The sequence below is a fragment of the Nyctibius grandis genome, chromosome 11 (genome assembly GCF_013368605.1).
Source record: "Nyctibius grandis isolate bNycGra1 chromosome 11, bNycGra1.pri, whole genome shotgun sequence".
NCBI classification, from domain to species: domain Eukaryota; kingdom Metazoa; phylum Chordata; class Aves; order Nyctibiiformes; family Nyctibiidae; genus Nyctibius; species Nyctibius grandis.
In genome coordinates this window covers 5,357,690-5,378,391 of record NC_090668.1, presented here as the reverse complement: position 1 = coordinate 5,378,391, position 20,702 = coordinate 5,357,690, and the positions used below count along the sequence as shown (strand labels likewise).

The window sequence follows — 20,702 nt, the reverse complement described above, 5'->3', positions numbered from 1 at the left end:
TGGGGGGGGGCTGTGAGCGGCGAGGCCCGGGGCGAGCCGAGCGGGGCCGAGCGGGGCGGGGCGGGGCGGGGCGGCGGCGGCGGAGCGGGCCATGGCCGCGGCGGGCGGCAGCGGCGTGGCGGCGGCGGCGGCGGAGGCGGGGGCGGCGTTCAGCACCGCGAACAGCGGCCGGGTGAACGGGCTGAGCCGCCCGCCCGGCGCCATCGCCATGAAGGATCACGACGCCATCAAGCTGTTCGTGGGGCAGATCCCGCGGAACCTGGAGGAGAGCGACCTCAAGCCGCTCTTCGAGGAGTTCGGCCGCATCTACGAGCTCACCGTGCTCAAGGACCGCTTCACCGGCATGCACAAAGGTAGCGCGGCCTCCGCCGGGCCTCCGCGCCCGCCGGCGGGGCGCCACCGGGTGGGGTGCGCTGGGGCGGGGGCACCCCTGGGGCGGGGGCACCCCTGAGGTATGGGGCACCCCTGAGGTGGGAGAGACTGAGGCGATGTACCCCTGAGGTGAGGTACCTCCCAGGTGGGGCACCCTGAGGTAGGGCACCCACATATGGGGCACCCCTGAGGTGGAGGCACCCCTGAGGTAGAGCACCCTGGTATGGGACACCCCTGAGGTGAGGTACCCCTGAAGAGGGGGCACCCCTGAGGTGGGACACCATGAGGGGGGGCACCCTGGTATGGGGCACCTTAAGGTAGGACACCCTGAGGCGGGACAGCCTGAGGTAGAGCACCCAGGTATGGGGCACCCCTGAGGTGAGGCACCCCTGAGACGGGGGTACCCCTGAGGCGATGTACCCCTGAGGTGGGGCACCCTTGAGGTGGAGCACCCTTGAGGTGGGACGCCCTGAGGTGAAGGTAGCCCTGATATGGGACGCCCTGAGGTAGAGCACCCAGGTATGGGGCACCCCTGAGGTGGGGGTACCCCTGAGGCGATGTACCCCTGAGGTGAGGTACCTCTGAGGTGGGGCACCCTGAGGCAGGGCACCTACGTATGATGCATCCCTGAGGTGGGGTACCCCTGAGGTGGGACGCCCTGAGGTGGGACACCCAGGTGTGGGGCACCCCTGATGTGAGGTACCCCTGAGGTGGGACACCCTGAGGTGGAGCACCCCAAAGTAGGGGTACCCCTCAGGTGAAACACTCTGAGGTGGAGCACCCATCATCTAGAAGTACCCCTAAGGTGAGGCACCCTGGTATGGGGCACCTCTGAGGAGGGGACACCCCTGAGGTGAAGGCATTCCTGAGGCGGGACACCCTGACGTGGGGCACCCAGGTATGGGACACCCCTGAGGTGAGGTACCCCTGATCTGGAGGTACCCATGAAGTAAAGGGATCCCTGAGGTGGGGATACCGCTGAGCTGGGGGCACCCTTGAGGTGGGGCACCCTGAGACGGAGATTCCCCTGAGGTGGGGCACCCTGGTATGGGGTACCCCTGAGGTGGAGGTACCGAGTATGGTGCACCCCTGAGGTAGGGACACCCCTGAGGTGGAGGTACCCCAGTATGGTGCACCCCTGAGGTGAAGGTACCCTAGTATGGGGCATCTCAGTATGGGGCACCCCAATATGGGGCACGTCTGAAGTGGAGGCACCCCAGTATCGGTCACTCTGGTATGGGTCACACTGCTATGGGGCACCTCTGATGTGAGGGCACCCCTGTATGGGGCATCCTGGTATGGAGCACCTGTGAAGTGGGGTACACCTGAGGTGGGGCACCCCTAAGACTGGGGTACCCCTGAGGTGGAAGCACTGGTCTAAGGTGGCCCTACCCCTGGCATGGAGACACCCGCCTGAGGTGGGGGCACCAACCTGGGGTTGGGAGCTGCTTGGGAGCACCCCAGCAGCGCTGAGGGCACCCGCTTGGGTTGGGGGCACCTGTTTGGCATCAGGGCACCCACGTGAGGTTCGGGCACCCCTGGAGTTGGAGCACCTCTGAGGTGAAGGCACCCCCCTGGGATACAGGCACCCGCCGCCGATGGGAGCACCCACCCGGGACCCCGTGTCCTCTCCTTGCTCCCCGTGAGGGCAGATGTCCCCAACACCCTGAGGCGGGCGAGGGACCCCATCCCTCGGCGTCCCCCGACCCCGCTGCTGCGCTCCCTCTCCTCCCAGGCACGCCGGTTGTACTTATTAAGAGTTATTAATACTTAATCAGCTGGCGGATTTAATTGTGCCAATATTAAAAATGCATCAATGTCAATTTTATTCATTAAATATTTACTTTGTTGAAGGGAAACTGTTTTGCTGCTGGTTTAAGATCCCTTTTGGATGTGACCCCAGCAAAGCGGGGGGGAGCCCTCGGGGAGGGAGCGGCGCGGCGGCGCGGGGACCTGGGATGCTCCTGTGGGAACGGGGGAGACGAGGGGACCGGGCACTGCCACCGGGCTCTGCCACCGCCAGCTCCGGGCGAGCGTGAGTCAGCGTGGGAGAACCTCGCCCGGGCGTATGCCCGACGCGCCGCGATGGCGGAGGAGCCCGGGAGCCCTCGCCACGCGAGGCCCACCCCGAGGAGGGTGCTCGGGGCCCGGAGAAGCGCGGCGGGCAGCTGGGACGCGCGGCCTCGACGCCTGCAGAGCCGCGTCCGGAGGGTTCCGGCTTCCCCCGGGGCTTGGGGCCGCTGCCCGCGCGCTGCCAGGCGCGCTGCCCGCTCTGGCCCTGCTCCTGCCTTCGTCCCACTGCGCCGGCTCTTTTGGGTCGAGATCTCCCACCTGGTTTCAGGGCTGAGCTCTGGCCCCGCTGGCGGCGGGGCCCACCTAGGTGCCAGGGTGCCGGGTGCCAGGGTGCTGGTGTGCTGGATATTAGGGTGCCAGGGTCCTGGATGCCAGGGTGCTGGGCTGCCACAGTGCTGGGTGCCAGGGTGCTGGTGTGCTGGATATTAGGGTGCCAGGGTGCTGGATGCCACGGTGCCAGGGTGCTGGGTGCCGGGGTGTTGGGGTGTTGGGGTGCTGGATGCCAGTGGGGCAGGGGACGAGGGTGCCAGGTGCAAGGGTGTCAGGGTGCTGGATGTCGGAGTACCAGGATGCTGCATGCCAGGATGCTGGGTGCCTGGGTGCTGGTGTGCTGGATATTAGGGTGCCAGGGTGCTGGATGCCAGGGTGCTGGGTTGCCACAGTACTGGGTGCCAGGGTGCCAGGGTGCTGGATGCCACGGTGCCAGCGTGCTGGGTGCCAGGATGCCACAGTACCAGGGTGCTGGGTGTCAGGGTTCTGGATGTCGGAGTGCCAGGATGTTGGGTGCCTGGGTGCTGGTGTGCTGGATATTAGGGTGCCAGGGTGCTGGATGCCAGGATGCCATGGTGCCAGGATGCTGGGTGCCAGGGTGCTGGATGTCAGAGTGCCATGGTGCTGGGGTGCTGGATGCCACGGTGCTGGGGTGTTGGGGTGCTGGAGGCCAGTGTGGCAGGGGACTAGGGTGCCGGGTGTCAGGGTGCTGGATGTTGGAGTGCCAGGATGCTGGGTGCCAGGATGCTGGGTGCCTGGGTGCTGGTGTGCTGGATATTAGAGTGCCAAGGTGCTATATGTCAGGATGCCAGGGTCACCAGGGTGCTGGGTGCCAGGGTGCTGGATGTCATGGTGCCAGGGTGTTGAGTGCCAGGGTACCAGGGTGCCACAGTGCCAGGGTGGTGGATGTCGGTGCCAGGGTGCTGGGTGCCATGGTGCTGTGGTGCTGGATATTAGGGTGCCAGGGTGCTGGATGCCAGGATGCCAGGGTGCTGGATGTCAGAGTACCACGGTGCTGGGGTGTTGGGGTGCTGGAGGCCAGTGTGGCAGGGGACCAGGGTGCTGGGTGTCAGGGTGCTGGATGTTGGAGTGCCAGGATGCTGCATGCCAGGGTCCTGGGTGCCAGGGTGCTGGGGTGCCAGGGTGCTGGGTGCCAGGGTGCTGGTGTGCTGGATATTAGGGTTGCAGAGTGCTGGATGCTGGGATGCCACGGTGCCAGGGTGCTGGGTGCCAGGGTGCTGGATGTCAGAGTGCCATGGTGCTGGGGTGCTGGATGCCACGGTGCTGGGGTGTTGGGGTGCTGGATATCAGGATGCCAGGGTGCTGGGGTGCCAGAGTGCTGGGTGCCAGTGTGCTGGATATCAGGGTGCCAGGGTGCCAGTGTGCTGGATATCAGGGTGCCAGGGTGCTGGGTGCTGGATTTGAGAGTGCCAGGGTGCTGGGGTGCTGGGTGCCAGAACGCCAGGGTGCTGGATGTCATGGTGCTGGGGTGTTGAGTGCCAGGGTACCAGGGTGCCACAGTGCCAGGGTGCTGGATGCCAGGGTGCCAGGGTGCTGGGTGCCCTGGTTCTGTGGTGCTGGGTGTCAGGTTGCCATGGTGCTGTGGTGCTACGTACCAGGGTGCTGAGACACCCCAGTGCCACACTAGCCGTGCCACCGGCTCTCCACGTGCCCAGGCCTTCGCGGCGGTGCCAGCACTGACCCCGTCTCCCCTCCGCAGGCTGTGCCTTCCTCACCTACTGCGCCCGCGACTCGGCCCTGAAGGCGCAGAGCGCCCTGCACGAGCAGAAGACGCTGCCGGGGGTAAGTGACACCGGGGACCGAGTGACACCGGGGGGTCAGGGGCAGCTGGCGGGGGGCACGGTGGCACCTACGCGGGGCCGCCAACCGCGGCATTGATTTTCCCGCTGCGCTTTCCGTGGGCTCCGACCTCCCTGAGCTTAACGAAGTGAAAATAAATATTTAATTATTCGCCTAAATACAAATCAATTGGGGCCCGGGTGGCTGGGAGAGCGCCGGGCCCGCGGGCATCGATCCCCGCAGGGGGCACGGAGCGGGCGGCGGGGGGAGACGGGGGCGGGGGGACGGGGCTGCCCAAGCGGAGCTGGGCGTCAGTAGGTTCAAGAGTGAACAGCCCCCAACGGCGGCTAAAGAGGTGCGGGGTGCGGCTCGGCGTGAGCTCACCCCTATAGCCGTGCACACACACCCCTATAGCCGTGCACACACACACCCCTATAGCCGTGCACACACACCCCTATAGCCGTGCACACCCCCCTATAGCCATGCACACACACCCCCCTATAGCCGTGCACGCACCCCCTATAGCCGTGCACACCCCTATAGCCGTGCACACACCCCCCTATAGCCATGCACACCCCTATACGTGCACACTCCCCCTATAGCCGTGCACACCCCCCTCTATAGCCGTGCACACACACCCCCTATAGCTGTGCACACACACCCCTATAGCTGTGCACACCCCCTATAGCCGTGCACACCCCTATATACGTGCACACTCCCCCTATAGCCGTGCACACCCACCCCTATAGCCGTGCACACCCCCCTCTATAGCCGTGCACACCCACCCCCTATAGCCGTGCACACCCCCTATAGCCATGCACACCCCTATAGCCGTGCTCACACACCCCCTATAGCCGTGCACACACCCCCTATAGCCGTGCACACCCTTATAGCCGTGCACACACCCCTATAGCCGTGCACACCCCTATAGCCGTGCACACACCCCCCTATAGCCGTGCACACCCCTATAGCCGTGCACACACCCCCCTATAGCCGTGCACACCCCTGTCGCCATGCACACACCCCTATAGCCGTGCACACTCCCCCCTATAGCCGTGCACCCCCCTATAGCCGTGCACACCCCCCTATAGCCGTGCACACCCCTATAGCCGTGCACACACACCCCCCTATAGCCGTGCACACCCTTATAGCCGTGCACACACCCCTATAGCCGTGCACACACACCCCTATAGCCGTGCACACACACCCCTATAGCCGTGCACACTCCCCCCTATAGCCGTGCACACACACCCCCTATAGCTGTGCACACCCCTATAGCCGTGCTCACACACCCCTATAGCCGTGCACCCCCCTATAGCCGTGCACCCCCCTATAGCCGTGCACACACCCCCCTATAGCCGTGCTCACACCCCTATAGCCGTGCTCACACCCCTATAGCCGTGCACACCCCTATAGCCGTGCACACCCCCTATAGCCGTGCACCCCCCTATAGCCGTGCACACACCCCCCTATAGCCGTACACACCCTATAGCCGTGCACACCCCTATAGCCGTGCACACACACCCCTATAGCCCTGCACACCCCCCTATAGCCCTGCACAAACCCCCCTATAGCCGTGCACACCCCTATAGCCGTGCACACACACCCCCTATAGCTGTGCACACCCCCCTATAGCCGTGCACACACACCCCCTATAGCTGTGCACACCCCCCTATAGCCGTGCACACACACCCCCTATAGCTGTGCACACACCCCCCTATAGCCGTGCACACACCCCCCCATAGCCGTGCACACCCTATAGCCGTGCACACACCCCTATAGCCGTGCACACCCCTATAGCCGTGCACACCGCTATCGCCGTGCACACCCCATAGCCGTGTCCCCGCCGTGGCCCCTCCCCCTGGGCCCGGCCCGGCCCGGCCCGGCTCGGGGCTGTGCCCGTCCCTCCTCCCGCCCCGCCTCCCGCGCGCCGCTGCGCGAGCCGAGCCGAGCCGAGCCGGGTGGAGCCGAACCGCCTCGGGTGGAGCCGGCCGAGCCGAGCCCCGTCGAGCCGAGCCGGGCCGGGCCATGCAGCTGCCGCAGGTGCCGGCGCCCGGGCCGCGGCCGCCCGTGCTGTGGGTGCCCGCCGGGTCCAAGATCCTCTGCATCGAGGTAGGGCCCCGCCTTTGTCTGCCGCCGGCTCGGCTCGGCTCGACTCGGCCCGGCTCGGCCCGGCCCGGCTGCCTCTGTGTGCGCGGGGGGCAGCCGCACCCGCGGGGTGGGGGGGGCTGCACCCACGGGTGGGATTGACATGGGGGAGTGGGGGGGGGTGATGGGGAGGGGGATGTATGTGCTCCCGGGGCTGGGGGTGTGGGTGGGGGGGGTGTATCTGCACCCAGGGATGGGTACGGGGGGGTGTTGGTGAGGGGGGTGTATCTACACCGGGGGATGGGGATGGAGGGGTGTTAGTAAGGAGGGTGTATCTACACCGAGGGATGGGGATGGAGGGGTGTTAGTAAGGAGGGTGTATCTGCACCCAGGGATGGGGATGGAGGGGTGTTAGTAAGGAGGGTGTATCTGCACCCAGGGATGGGGATGGAGGGGTGTTAGTAAGGAGGGTGTATCTGCACCCAGGGATGCTGGGTGTGAGTGTGGGTGTTGGTGAGGAGGGTGTATCTGCACCCAAGGCTGAGGATGAGGAGGGGTGTTGGTGAGGAGGGTGTATTTACACCGAGGGATAGGGTGTGTGTGGGTGAGGAGGGTGTATCAGCACCCAGGGATGGGGATGGGGGGTGTTGGTGAGGGGGGTGTATCTACACCGAGGGATGGGGTGTGTGAATGTCTGTATTGGTGAGGAGGGTGTATCTGCACCCGGGGATGCTGGGTGTGAGGGTGGGTGTTGGTAAGGAGGGTGTATCTGCACCCAAGGCTGAGGATGAGGGGGGGTGTTGGTGAGGAGGGTGTATCTGCACCCAGGGCTGGGGTGTGTGTGTTGGCAGGGTGGTTGTTGATGAGGAGGGTGTATTTACACGCAGCGTTGTGTGTATGTGCTGGTGAGGAGGGTGTATCTGCATCTAGGGATGAGGAGGGTGTTGGCAGGGGGTTGTTGGTGAGGAGGGTGCATCTTCATGCAGGGATGCTGGGTGTGAGTAGGGGTGTTGGTGAGCAGGGTGTATCTGCACCCAGGGATGCTGGGTGTGAGTAGGGGTGTTGGTGAGGAGGGTGTATCTGCACGCAGGGATGCTGGGTGTGAGTAGGGGTGTTGGTGAGCAGGGTGTATCTGCACGCAGGGATGCTGGGTGTGAGTAGGGGTGTTGGTGAGCAGGGTGTATCTGCACGCAGGGATGCTGGGTGTGAGTAGGGGTGTTGGTGAGGAGGGTGTATCTGCACGCAGGGATGCTGGGTGTGAGTAGGGGTGTTGGTGAGCAGGGTGTATCTGCACCCAGGGCTGGGTTTGTGTGTTGGCTGGAGGGTGTATTCCCCCCCCCGGGGTTGTGTGTGCGCGTTGGTGGTGTGTGTGTGGTTGCAGGCGTGCGAGGGGATGTGCTGGGGCGGGTGTTGCACCCACAGATGGTGTAGGGGTGTGTGTTGGCGGCGGGTTTGCCCCCGGGGTGTGCGCAAGCAGGTGTTGGTGGGGAGCGGTTGCACCCGGGGACGGTGGGTGTGCGTGTGAGCGGGTGCTAAGGGTGTCTGCACCCAGCGGTTGTGCGGGCGGTGATGGGGTGTGGGTGTACGTGGGCCTGGGGGCGGCAGCGGGGGGTTTACACAGGCTGGGTGTGAGCAGGGAGCGCGTGTGTGTGTACGGGTGTTGCGTGGGCTCGCACGTGGGTGGTGGTGGGGACGGGGTGTGGGTGCTGTGGGGGGGAGCCGTGGCCGTTCAGGGGTGGTGGCCAGCACTGGGGGTCCGTGTGTCCACCCCCCCCAGCTGCTGGGGGTCCCGCTGCTGCGGGGGGGAAACTGAGGCAGGGGGTGTTGTGTCCCTGCCTGACGTGGACGTTGGTGCGGGTGGGTGTGCTGTGGGTGTTGTGTGCGGCCGTGGGTGGGTGGGTGGGTGCTCATGAGGGGTGTGGGCGCGGGGTGTCGGGGTGTACACGGGGGTGGGTGTGCGGTTGTCCGTGGGTGTGCAGTCACACCGGGACGGCTGTGCGGGGGGTGCTGAGGGGAGCGTGGGGCTGTGGGTGGGGGGGTGTGCACGGAGGATGCGGTTGTGCGTGGGGGGGTTGTGCAGTGGTGTGACTGTCCCCAGGCCGCCTGTGTCCCCTCGCCCCCGGGGCTCTGGCTGGGTGTTCCCCTGATGGGTGGCTGCCTGTACCCGAGCGCCTGTCTGCCTGCGCTGGGTGTTGGCAGCTTGGGGACCCTTGGGGTGACACGGGCACCCACTGCTCCAGCGTCACCCGGCGCGTCCGTGGCGGCCTACGGGGTCCTCCGGGTGTTGGGTGCGAGGAGGAGGGTGGCACTGAGGAAGGAGCAAGAGCCAAAGTGACCCTGGGCTCTCCCTGGTGCCCAGGCTGTCGGGGGGCTCCAAACTTGGGTGGGTGACAGTGCCCCAGGGTCAGGTGGTGGTTTGACAACCCGTGGTGACCCCCTCGGGCTGTAGCACACTGGTGGTTTGGCTGTGGGGTGCTGTAGCTGGGGCACCCATGGGTGATGGGACTGGTGGGTGCTGGGACACCCAAGAGAGGGTCTCCTGTGCCCCTGGGTGTGTTGGTGTGCGAGGATGGGTGGGGGGGATGTGGGTGGGAGTTGGGGGGTGGGTGGGTGGATGTGAGGGTGCTGTGGGTGTGGAAGGATGGGTGCTATGGGGGTGGACAGGTGAGTGGTAGGGACAGAGGAGGATGGATGGGCTGGTGTAAGGGTGCTATGGGGATGGGTGGGTGTTGGGGATAGGGGTGGGTGCCGTGGGGATAGGGGTGGGTGCCGTGGAGATGGGTGGGTGTTGGGGGGTGGATGGGTGCTGTGGGGATGGGTGGGTGTCGGGGGGTGGATGGGTGCTATGGGGATAGGGATGGGTGCTGTGGGGATGGGGGTGGGTGCTGTGGGGGTGGATGGGTGCTGTGGGGATGGCTGGCTGTTGGGGGATGGATGGGTGAATCGATGGGTGAATCTTAGGTGGGGATGGGTGGTTGGGTGGGTGTCAGGGAAAGGCAAACGGCCGGATGGGTGTTGGGGGGCAGACAGATGGGTGTCAGAAGCGGGGGGAGATGGCTGGGTGGGTGGGTGGGTGTCGGAGGACAGCTGGAGGGCTGTTGGGTGGCTGGGTGGGTGCAGGGGTGCTGTGGGGACAGACGGGTGGGTACTGGACAACCGGGCGCAGGGGGAGGTCTGGGTGCCCAAGCCGGGTCACTGAGCCCCCCGGGGTGGGCGCGGGGCGATGCCAGGGGTGCCCAAACCCCCTTTCGGGGGGCGGTTTCTGGCCGGCGCGGTGCGGTAGCCCGGGGGGAGGTTAGCCGGTCCCCGGGGCCTGACATTTATAAACACCAGCCGCTGGCGGAGGATCGATACGGTTTAATAACCGGCGAGCGGAGACGGGAGCCACAGCGAAATGACACTCTGCGGCTCCGTAAATGTTATTCTAAATCATCCTCGCCGGGTTTATTGCGTTAAACACACAGCAGCGGGCACGGGAAATTTATTCCATCACAGGGAATAAATGGGACTGGCGGGGGGTGACGCCTCCCCCACCCCCCAAAATGGGGTCCCTCCTCCTGGACGTGACGGGGACGAGGGGGATGTTGGTCCCACGGGTGCTGGTTGGGGTGAGCCGGCTCCTGCCCCAGCGCAAGGGTTGGGGGGGATTTTCTGAGGGGACTGGCGACATGGTGGGTGACATGAGGGCAGCCCCGTGTCCCTCAGTGCCACCCCACGCGCTTCTGGGCACCCGGTCCCCTCCCCGGAGCATCCCCGGCTCCGTGCTGACATTTCTCCCCGCGTTTCCCTGGAGACGAGGCGGTTGCTGTGGAAACCTCCCTCCTCTTCTTCCTTAACCATCCTCTTCCTCGCCCCACTGCAGCGGGGTTTGGTGCTGCCCCCACCCAGCCCCTAAATTTGGGGAAGCCCGGGGTGGGGGTGCACCCCCCGCGTGTGCGCGCACACCCGCCCCGTCACGCGTGACATCCCGCCGTTGCCGTGACGACCCCACCGAGCACATGTCGGCTCCGCAGCATCGCGGGGGGGAAGCACGCCTGTTGCCGTGGAAACGGCCTGAATTGTGGCATTTTTTCTCAGCTAAAAGATGGGGGGGGAAAAAAAGAGGGAGGGAGAGGAGGAGAAATGGCTCCGTGGGCCAGGGAGGTGCGTGCCGGCCCGGCGTGTCCCGCTGCACGCGTGGGAGGAGGCCGAAATTGGGTGAGGATGGGGAAAAGGAGCGCGGTGGCGATGCTGGCGGCGGGGCTGGGGCCGGGCGGGTGCTGCCGCCGCCTCTGCAGTCCTTTGCAGTCGAGGAAGGCAGGCAGGCGGCCAAGGCTGGCACCGGTGGCCCCGCGGGCGCCTGCTGCACCGGGTACCCGTCCCCGGGGCCGGAGCATCGCCCGCGGCGGCCCCAGTTCGGTGTGGTCACGGTCCCGGCTCTGTTCTTACGAGTGCCACCCCTGGTGCCCTGCGCCAAGCTGGGGCCGAATCCTGCCATGGGGCGGGTTCTGGGGGGGGGACACGGCACTGCCGCTGACACCCGCTCCTGCTTGTGTCTTGCAGATGAACCGCCCCATCCAGGTGAAGCCGGCCGACAGCGAGGGCCGAGGAGGTGGGTCCCCCCTTCCCCGGCGTGGGCAGAGGGGCGCAGGGCCACCTGTGGGTGGGGGGGGTGATGGGGGACACGGTGACATCGCGGGGGGCTGCCATGGGGGGGTTTGTTAGTGGAGAAACCCCACGGAAGGAGGCGCCTTTGGAGGTGGCATCACGCAGAGCGAACGCGATCTCGGCTCTCCTGCCCGCTCAGCTGAGGGGGATCGTCCTGACGCCACGCTGAGAACGTCGTGATGTCATATCGTGAGCATCCCGACGTCGTGATGTCATATCGTGGGTGTCCTGATGTCATGTTCACCAACAGCACCTTCAAACAACATGATCACCCCCCCGCAGCTGCCTGTGGGGACCCCAGCAGAGCCGGCGTGCAGGATTCGGCCACACGTGGCCCGAGCCCCTCTCAAACACAACCCACCCCCCGAATTCCCCGTGAGCATTTGCAACAATCTAAGTTGATAATTTGGGGGCAAAATCACAAGAATTGGCTCAAACCCCCCAAGATCCTGGTGCTGTGGGCAAGCGCCGGGCACGTGGGCACGCCGGGACGCTCGCGTGGGGCCACGTGCCCTCGGCGGGACGGCCGGGGGCGAATATCCCCCCGTTCAAAACACGTTATTAAACACGAGGCCAACCGGTCCCGGAGGAACCCGGCAAATAAATTACCCACTTACGGAGCGTAATTGGGGGAGGATTAAAAATCGATGGGTGAGCTCGAGCGCCCGGCTCCGGCCCCCCCGAGCCCGCCGAGCCTGCAGCCGCCTTCGCCGGGAGCTGGTTTATGTTTAACCAGCCAGCACAGGAGCCCTATTCCCTCAACTAATTTTCCCGGTACCTTTAACGGACGGAGCATTAATCGTCTCCTGCCGTTATTTATTTATTTCCCCGGCAACGCTCCCTGACAGGGCACCTTATTTTCTTTGTCGAGTGCCATTAGCGCGCGGCGGGAGCGCGCGGCCGCGCAAGACAGATGCTGGTAATAATCATGAAATCCTCATTATTTACTCTCCCCTCGCTCGCGTGGGGGTTATTTACGTCCCCTGGGCACGGCCGGAGCCTGCAGGTTGTTCTCCGAGTCGATCACACGAGGCGATCACCGCTGGTTTGCGGGCTCTTTGTTTCCCGGCCGCATCCCGCGTCGGTGCCGGGGGGAACCGGCTCCTCCATCCCCTGGAAAAGCCCCAGCTCTGAGCCAGCTCTTCCCACCTTCACCCCTCAGCAATTTCCCTCCAGGGGAGGTTTTTTCACTGGGAGTTTTGTAGGATGGAGGTGATAACCCTGCGTCCTCACCGCCGCATCCCCGCCTCTCTCCCCTCCACAGACCCCCCGGGATGGGGCGGTGAGTGACATCCCGCTCTCCTACGGGGTTGTTTTATTTTAGAAGACAGGAAGCTCTTTGTGGGCATGCTGGGGAAGCAGCAGAGCGAGGACGACGTCCGACGCCTCTTCGAGCCCTTCGGCCAGATCGAGGAGTGCACCATCCTCCGCGGGCCCGACGGGGCCAGCAAAGGTGGGTTTTGGGGCGCCGGGGGAGCACCCCACGAGGGTGGGAGCCGCCGGCCGGGCCGCGCTGGCTCCCACAGCGCCCAAATCCACCCTCTCCTTTGTCCCCTTCTCTGCCCTTAGGTTGTGCCTTTGTGAAGTACGGCAGCCACGCCGAGGCCCAGGCTGCCATCACCAGCCTGCACGGCAGCCAGACCATGCCGGTAAGCGCCGCGCGTTCGCCCTGCCCCTGCGTGAGCCAGTCGCCAGCTAATTTGATCCTCTGTCTAATTGGATCAAAATCCTACAGACGGGCAATTTGTTGGCCGGATCACCCCGAGGTTCATCCTTGCCTGGGCGCTGAGCCTCGCGGCGGGGGGGGGAGGTGAGCGTGCAGGGCTAATTCCCTCTGCGCTGGAGAAAAGGGGCTGTTTAATTAACGCCGAAGGTCAGAATAGTGAACGAGGAAGGGAAAAAAAAAAAAGGAAACAGAGGTCAGGGAGCTGCCGCCGGGGAAAATAAACCGGCTATAATTAAACCTCGTATCGATCGCTGGTTGCTGCTGCCAAGGCGGGCAGCGTCCCCGGGGCCAAGGGTTCTGCGGTCGCTGCGAGCCAGCGGGTCCTTTTCCAGAGCGGGGGGATGTTTTAGGGGCATTGGGGGGTCTCGCTGTCAGCCCCATCATCTCCCCCCTGCCCCCTTCTCAGGGTGCCTCATCCAGCTTGGTGGTGAAGTTTGCGGACACGGATAAGGAGAGGACCCTGCGGCGGATGCACCAGATGGCGGGGCAGCTGGGCATCTTCAACCCCATGACCATCCAGTTCGGAGCCTACGGGGCCTACACGCAAGCGGTAGGAGCTGGCGCCGGGTGGGAGCTGCGGGTTTTTGGGGAGCCCTGTGATTGTGGGGGGGAGGTTTGCCTGCGAAACCTGCGTGGAATTGTGCTGGTGCCGGTCAGGGTTGGTGTATCCCCATTTGGGCGCACAACGGAGGGCTTCACCTCCAGGGGTGAGGGTGGCACGGCTGTAGGGTGCAGTGGTCACCTATTTTAGCATCACCTAGACCTCCTCCTGTCCCCGGGCCCGGCAGCGGGTGGCATTTACCCCTCTGAGCCCCCCACGCGTGGGTGCAAAGAGGGGATGCTGATTTATCCTCTCCTGCTCCCCCCCCGCTTGCTTTCCCCCTTCCCCCCCCCCTTTCTTCCCTTAAGATCATGCAGCAGCAGGCGGCCCTGATGGCGGCCGCGCAGGGGACCTGCCTCAACCCCATGGCCGCCATCGCCGCCGCCCAGATGCAGCAGATGGCCGCCTTCAACGTCAGCGGGCTCGTGGCTGCCCCCCTCACCCCCTCTTCAGGTACGACCCCCCCTCCATTTGCCCCCCCCGAGCATCCCCAGCGAGGGGGTTACCGGCGCTGACGCCTCCATCCCGCAGGCACGAGCACCCCCCCCGGCATCAGCACGGCGCCCGTGCCCAGCATCGCCACGCCGATCGGCGTGAACGGCTTCAGCCCGCTGCCGCCCCAGACCAACGGGCAGCCCGCCTCCGACACCATCTACACCAACGGCATCCACCCCTACCCAGGTAAAGCTCCTCGCAGCCTGCCCGGGGCTGGGGGACCTCCGCCATGGCCCCCCGGGGTTGGGGACGGGCGCCGGGGGTGCTCCCCACCCCGGGAAGGTGCTGGATGAACCAGCTGTGTGCCCACCCTCACCCAAATCCCTCCTCGAGCCTCACCCAGATCCCTCCTCCCGTGGCATCGCCGCCTCTGCGGTGCCCTCAGAGGGGAGCAGCTCTGCCCCGTCGGAGATGCTCATCTCCGCGTTTGTCTTGCTTATTTTCTCTTCCTTCTCCCTTTTTTTTTCCTCTCTCCCCAGCTCAAAGCCCCACGGTGGCCGATCCCCTCCAGCAAGCCTACGCAGGCATGCAGCACTATGCAGGTCTCAACCTTCTTCCCTCGCTCCCCTTTTTGCTCCTCACCCTGATTTCTGGGGGGTTGAACGTCACCTTGGGGTTGAACCATAGGATCTGGGGCAGCGTGCTTGGGCATGGGTTAATGGGATGAGCGTTGGGTGCCGTACCCTGGCAGGAGCAGCCGTGGGGGTGACGCTGATGCAGAGCACCATCCCCTCGTCCCCAACGGCCGGCATGGCCCCCCCGTGTAAGTTTTCAGTGGAGGAAAGTGACTTTTAATGCCCACTGGGCTGAGATAACTCCGTGGGGGGTGGTGGTACCTAGGAGAGAGGGTGAGGTTTGGGTGGTGATGGAGAGCCAGCTCCGTGCTGGATCCTGCTGACATCCAGCCCGCTGGTAGAGGTGGCCACGGAGGCACCGAGACATCAGAAATCCTCGGGTGTTTGTCACGTGGCCGAATCTGCTGGCTGGGGAGGTGGGATGAGGAGAGAAGGGAGTCAGAGCATCCTGTGGAAGTACGTCAAGCCCAGCAGTCATTTAATTCGAAGCACTAATTGTCAGCTTTTCAACAGAAAAACAAATTTTGGACCCCCCAATTGTTGATTTTTCACCCAAAAGTGCTGGTTTTCCTCAACCTTGAGGGCATGTTACTGCTGCCACCAGTGTCCCTCCTGGGAGAGCCATTCCTGCACCCCGGCCGTGCCGGCAGGGATGGGAAGGGCAGAGCCAGCAGCCCCGGGGCAGGAGAGGCACCTCCATCAAGGGTGGCAGCAGGGGACATCCCTGTACCCCCCGTCCCCAGGGCTGTGGCGGGTGCTGGGGTGTCAGCTCCACGTCCCTCTCTCTTCCAGCAGCGTACCCCACCGCCTACGCACCCATCAGCCAAGCCTTTCCCCAGCAAGCACCCATCATCCCGCAGCAGCAGCGAGAAGGTGAGGGGCTGGGGGGGACACCCCGACGCAGGGCCGGCGGCTCCTCGCTCCCCTCTGCGGGGTGGCCCCCGCCTCGCGGCTCACGTGCGGCTGTCCTTTGTGTGTCACCCAGGTCCCGAGGGCTGTAACCTGTTTATTTATCACCTGCCCCAGGAGTTCGGGGACGCGGAGCTCACGCAGATGTTCTTGCCTTTCGGCAATGTCATCTCCGCCAAAGTCTTTGTGGACCGTGCCACCAACCAGAGTAAATGCTTTGGTAAGTCCTGGTGGGTGGGTCTCCCCGATGTCCCTGCTCGGGGTCCAGCACTCCCCAGTGTCCCCAGCTCAGGGGTCTAGATCTCGACGATGTCCCAGCTCGGGGTCCAGCTCTCCCTGATGTCCCAAGTTCAGAGGTCTGGCTCTCTCCGATGTCCCAGTTCAGGGGTCCAACTTTCCCTGATGTCCCAGTTCAGGGTCCAGCTTTCCCTGATGTCCCAGTTCAGGGGTTCAGCTCTCCCCGATGTCCCCAGCTCAGGGGTCCGTCTCTCCCCGATGTCCCAGCTCTGGAGTCCAACTCTCCCAGGTCCCCAGCTCAGGGATCTGGCTCTCCCCAGTGTCCCCAGCTTGGAGGTCCAGCTCTCTCCAGTCCCCAGCTTGGGCGTCCTGCTCTCCCTGACATCCCAGCTCAGGGGTCCGGCTTTCACCGACGTCCCAGCTCAGGGTCTGGCTCTCCCTGTTGTCTCCACCTTGGAGCTCCAGCTCTCCCTGGTCCCCAGCTCAGGGGTCCGGCTCTCCCTGATGTCCCCAGCTCAGGGGTCCGGCTCTCCCCAGTGTCCCCAGCTCAGGGGTCCAGTTCTTCCCAGTGTCCCCAGCTCAGGGGTCCAGTTCTTCCCAGTGTCCCCAGCTCAGGGGTCCAGCTCTCCCTGGTCCCCAGCTCAGGGGTCCAGCTCTCCCTGATGTCCCCACCTTGCAGCTCCAGCTCTCCCCAATGTCCCCAGCTCAGGGGTCCAGCTCTCCCCAATGTCCCCAGCTCAGGGGTCCAGTTCTTCCCAGTGTCCCCAGCTCAGGGGTCCAGCTCTCCCTGGTCCCCAGCTCAGGGGTCCAGCTCTCCCTGATGTCCCCACCTTGCAGCTCCAGCTCTCCCCAATGTCCCCAGCTCAGGGGTCCAGCTCTCCCCAATGTCCCCAGCTCAGGGGTCCAGCTCTCCCCAATGGCCCCAGCTCAGGGGTCCAGCTCTCCCCAGTGTCCCCAGCTCAGGGGTCCAGCTCTCCCTGGTCCCCAGCTCAGGGGTCCAGCTCTCCCCAATGGCCCCAGCTCAGGGATCCAGCTCTCCCCAATGGCCCCAGCTCAGGGGTCCAGCTCTCCCCAGTGTCCCCAGCTCAGGGGTCCAGCTCTCCCTGATGTCCCCAGCTCAGGGGTCCGGCTCTCCCTGATGTCCCCAGCTCAGGGGTCCAGCTCTCCCCAATGTCCCCAGCTCAGGGGTCCAGCTCTCCCCAGTGTCCCCAGCTCAGAGGTCCAGCTCTCCCTGCTGTCTCCCAAAGGCTCTCACCCTTCAGTCACCAACGGGTGACCAAAGCCGCACGGTGGCTGGAGCAACATGGCTGTCCATCCTGGGGACAAAGGGCAGTTTTTTGTCCCGCACCATGCCAGGACAGAAGGACATACCCTGCTGCTGTCCCCTCTTGTGACCTGCCCACCTGCCTGCCAGGGAGGGCTGGTCACCGCTTGCCACTGCCATGGCTGCTCTGAGTGCCACCGCTGCCACCAGCACGCTCTGGCCTGCAGACCTGTCACCACAGTGTCCCTTGTAGCCTGTGTCACCTTGGTGGCCCCACAACTCCCATCACCCTGGTGTCCCCAGACCTCATCACCCAGGTGTCCCCACACCCTGTCACTCTGGTATCTCCACAGACCTGCAGACCTTGGTGTCCCTACAGACCCTGTCACCTTGGTGTCCCCACAGACCTGCTCACCTTGATGTCCCCATGGACCCTGTCACCCCAGGAGGCCCCATCACCTCGGTGTCTTTGCAGACCCTGTCACCTAGGTGTCCTATGAGCCCACAGACCCCATCACCTCGGTGTCCCCAGAGACCGTTCCGGTGTCCCTATGTCCCTCTTACCCCAGTGTCCCCACGGACCTTGGTGTCCCCAGAGATGCCATCAGCCCACCACTGTTACCCCAACATCCCCCTCTCCCTCCCCAACCTGGGGCTTCACCCGAGGCCGCTCGCAGGAGCATCCTGCGGGATTTCCACACCGTGATTGAAGCGAAGCAGCGACCTGTGACACTGACAGTGACAAACTCCTCTGTCACCTTGTCCCTGCCCTCCAGGTTTCGTCAGTTTTGACAATCCCACGAGCGCTCAGGCAGCCATTCAGGCCATGAACGGCTTCCAGATCGGCATGAAGAGGCTAAAAGTGCAGCTAAAGCGGCCGAAAGACGCCAACAGACCCTACTGACCCCTGCTCCCCCTGGCCCTGCGGAGAGGTAGGGGGGTAGACGGGGGGGCCTGGCCCTGCTGCCCCCCGCGCTGCCCCAGGGCGCCCGGCGGTGGGGCTGGGCTCACCTAAAGCCTCGCGGGTGCCGCCGTCGCTCCAGGATTGTCCTCGAGTGTGCGTGGGGGCCACCGCAGCCGGCTGTGCGGGGGCTTCAAAGGGGGGTTTGGGTCCCTCCCTCTGTCCTTCCCTCCATCCCTCTGCCGTCCTCCTCTCCATCCTTCCCTTGGTCCCTTCATCCCTCTCTCCATCCTTCCATCATTCCCTCCATCCCTTCCTCTCTCCATCCTTCCCTCTCTCCTTCCTTCCCTCAGTCCCTCCCTCATCCCTTCCCCCTCTCTCTATCCTTCCCTCCATCCCTCTCTCCCTCCATCCCTCTCTCCCTCCATCCCTCTCTCCCTCCATCCCTCTCTCCCTTCTCCTTCTCCTTCTCCTTCTCCTTCTCCTTCTCCTTCTCCTTCTCCTTCTCCTTCTCCTTCTCCTTCTCTTTCCCCTTCCCCTTCTCCTCCTTCTCCTTCCCCTTCCCCTCCCCCTCCTCCTCCTTCCCCTTCTCCTTCCCCCTTCTCCTTCTCCCTTCGCTCTGTCCCTCTCTGTCCTTCCCTCCCTCATTCCTTCCTTCCCTCCCTCATTCCTTCCCTCCATCCCTCATTCCTTTCCTCCTTCCCTCTCTCCGTCCGTCCCTCCATCCCTTCCTCTCTCCATCCTTCCCTCTCTCCTTCCTTCCCTCAGTCCCTCCCTCATCCCTTCCCCCTCTCTCTATCCTTCCCTCCATCCCTCTCTCCCTCCATCCCTCTCTCCCTCCATCCCTCTCTCCCTCCATCCCTCTCTCCCTCCTTCTCCTCTCCTTCTCCTTCTCCTTCTCCTTCTCCTTCTCCTTCTCCTTCTCCTTCTCCTTCTCCTTCTCCTTCTCCTTCTCCTTCCCCCTTCTCCCTTTTCCTTCTCCCTTTTCCTTCTCCCTTTTCCTTCTCCCTTTTCCTTCTCCCTTTGCTCTGTCCCTCTCTGTCCTTCCCTCCCTCATTCCTTCCTTCCCTCCCTCATTCCTTCCTTCCCTCCCTCATTCCTTCCTTCCTTCCTTCCCTCATTCCTTTCCTCCTTCCCTCTCTCCCTCTGTCCGTCCCTCTCTCCATCTCTCTCTCTGTCCATCCTCCCTCCTTCTCTCTCTCCAACCTTCTCTCCATCCCTCCCTTGGTCCTTCCATCCCTCTCGCCATCCTTCCCTCTCTCTGTCCTTCCTTTCATCGTTCCCTCCATCCCTCCCTCTCTGTGTCCTTTCCCTCAGTCCCTCTATTAGTCCCTCCATCCCTCCCTCCTTCCTTCCCTCCACCCTTCCCTCCATCCCTCCCTCCTTCCTTCCCTCCTTCCTTCCCTCCATCCCTCCCTCTCTCTCTGACCCTCTCCATCCCTCTCTCCATCCTTCCCTCCACCCTCACCCTAACGGCCCCTCCTCTCTCTCGCAGGTCGGGCGTCCCGCCGTGTCTGACAACTTTCCCCTTCCCCAAGTGCAGTGTCCAAACCCGTCACTCTCTTTCTTTGCAACGCGTCTCGGAGGAGGAGGAAGAAGAAGAAGAGGAGGAGGAGGAAGAGGAGGAGGAGGTGATGGAGAATATGGCGAAGAGGAGAGCTGCTCTGGTCGTAGCTTTGCTTTTCTTTTTTTGATTTTTTCCCCCCAAACTGGTCTCGTTTTGTTACTCAACGGGAACCGAGCGAGCAAGGAAGATGAGGAGGGAGGAGAGCGATACGGCGCCGGGGCTGAGACCCATGGCCGGGACTCACCGAATCCCTCACCGGGGGAGAAGGGCCGACGGCCCCGGGCCAGCCGGGCTCCGATCTACCTTCGGGTTGGTGTTTTTTTAATTATTTCAAGCACTTCTTTTTTTTTGCTGCTACCGATTTCCCAGGAGAAACGAGGCGAAAAGGCTCCGAACGGATCCTTGAAACCAAAGCCGATGGGACGGGCCCGACCTCGGGCGCTTCACCGGGAGGCGGCTTGTTTGGCAAGAAGAAAAACAGATTTTCTTTTTCCCCACGTCGAGGACAACGGGGAAAAAAAAACGAGGATTAAAGGATGTTGGGACTTGTAGAAGATATATATAAATAAGTATATATATATATATATAGCCCATGGAGCGGGGCGGCGGGACGCGGGCTGCCCCCCTGCTCGTCACTGGCACAGGGACGGCGGATTCCTTGTTTTCAGAGTCATATCATTCCTTAGAGTTTAGGGACCAAAGGACTATTGCTTTTTTTAAAAATATATCTATAAAGAAATTAATTTAAAAAAAAAAAGACAAAAAAAACAAACCACACACAAAAAAAAAAAGGGAAAGGAATTAAAACTAAAACCCCAGAAATTCAGATGGTGGAGGGGGAAAAAAAACCAACCTCGGGCGTTAAGAGCTGCGAGCGTTTTCCTCGAGGGCTCAGTTTGGGGGGGAAAGTCGTGGGGTTCAAGGGCTCGGTTTTGGGGGGCCGATTTGCGGCTGGGGATGGGGGGGGGATAGGGGGAGGGTGGGTTTTTTTTGGGGATCTGTTTTATTGAGCCGGTGACGGGGGAGTCGAGCTGGGTTGAAAGAGCCCCTCGGTCGCCTCTGGGAGAGGGCAAAACGGGGGGTTCTTTGGGGTTTTTTTTGGGGGGGCTTTGGGTTTTTTTTTCAGCCAAATAAAAAAAAATAATTAAAAAAAAAAAAAAGAGACCTGGGAGGTTTT

At 63.4% G+C, this 20,702-nt stretch overlaps 1 protein-coding gene across 1 annotated transcript; it reads left to right on the top strand.

Annotated features, from left to right (window-relative positions):
• Positions 1-193: 193 nt before the first annotated feature.
• CELF6 (CUGBP Elav-like family member 6) lies at positions 194-20,376 on the top strand. The gene is made up of 13 exons (XM_068410112.1): positions 194-353; positions 4,436-4,518; positions 11,146-11,194; positions 12,575-12,703; positions 12,820-12,899; positions 13,383-13,526; positions 13,886-14,030; positions 14,109-14,258; positions 14,552-14,614; positions 15,440-15,520; positions 15,633-15,776; positions 17,834-17,989; positions 19,454-20,376. The coding sequence occupies exons 1-12, from the start codon at positions 209-211 to the stop codon at positions 17,959-17,961; spliced, it is 1,341 nt and encodes a 446-aa protein (XP_068266213.1). The 5' UTR covers positions 194-208; the 3' UTR covers positions 17,962-17,989; positions 19,454-20,376.
• Positions 20,377-20,702: the final 326 nt, after the last annotated feature.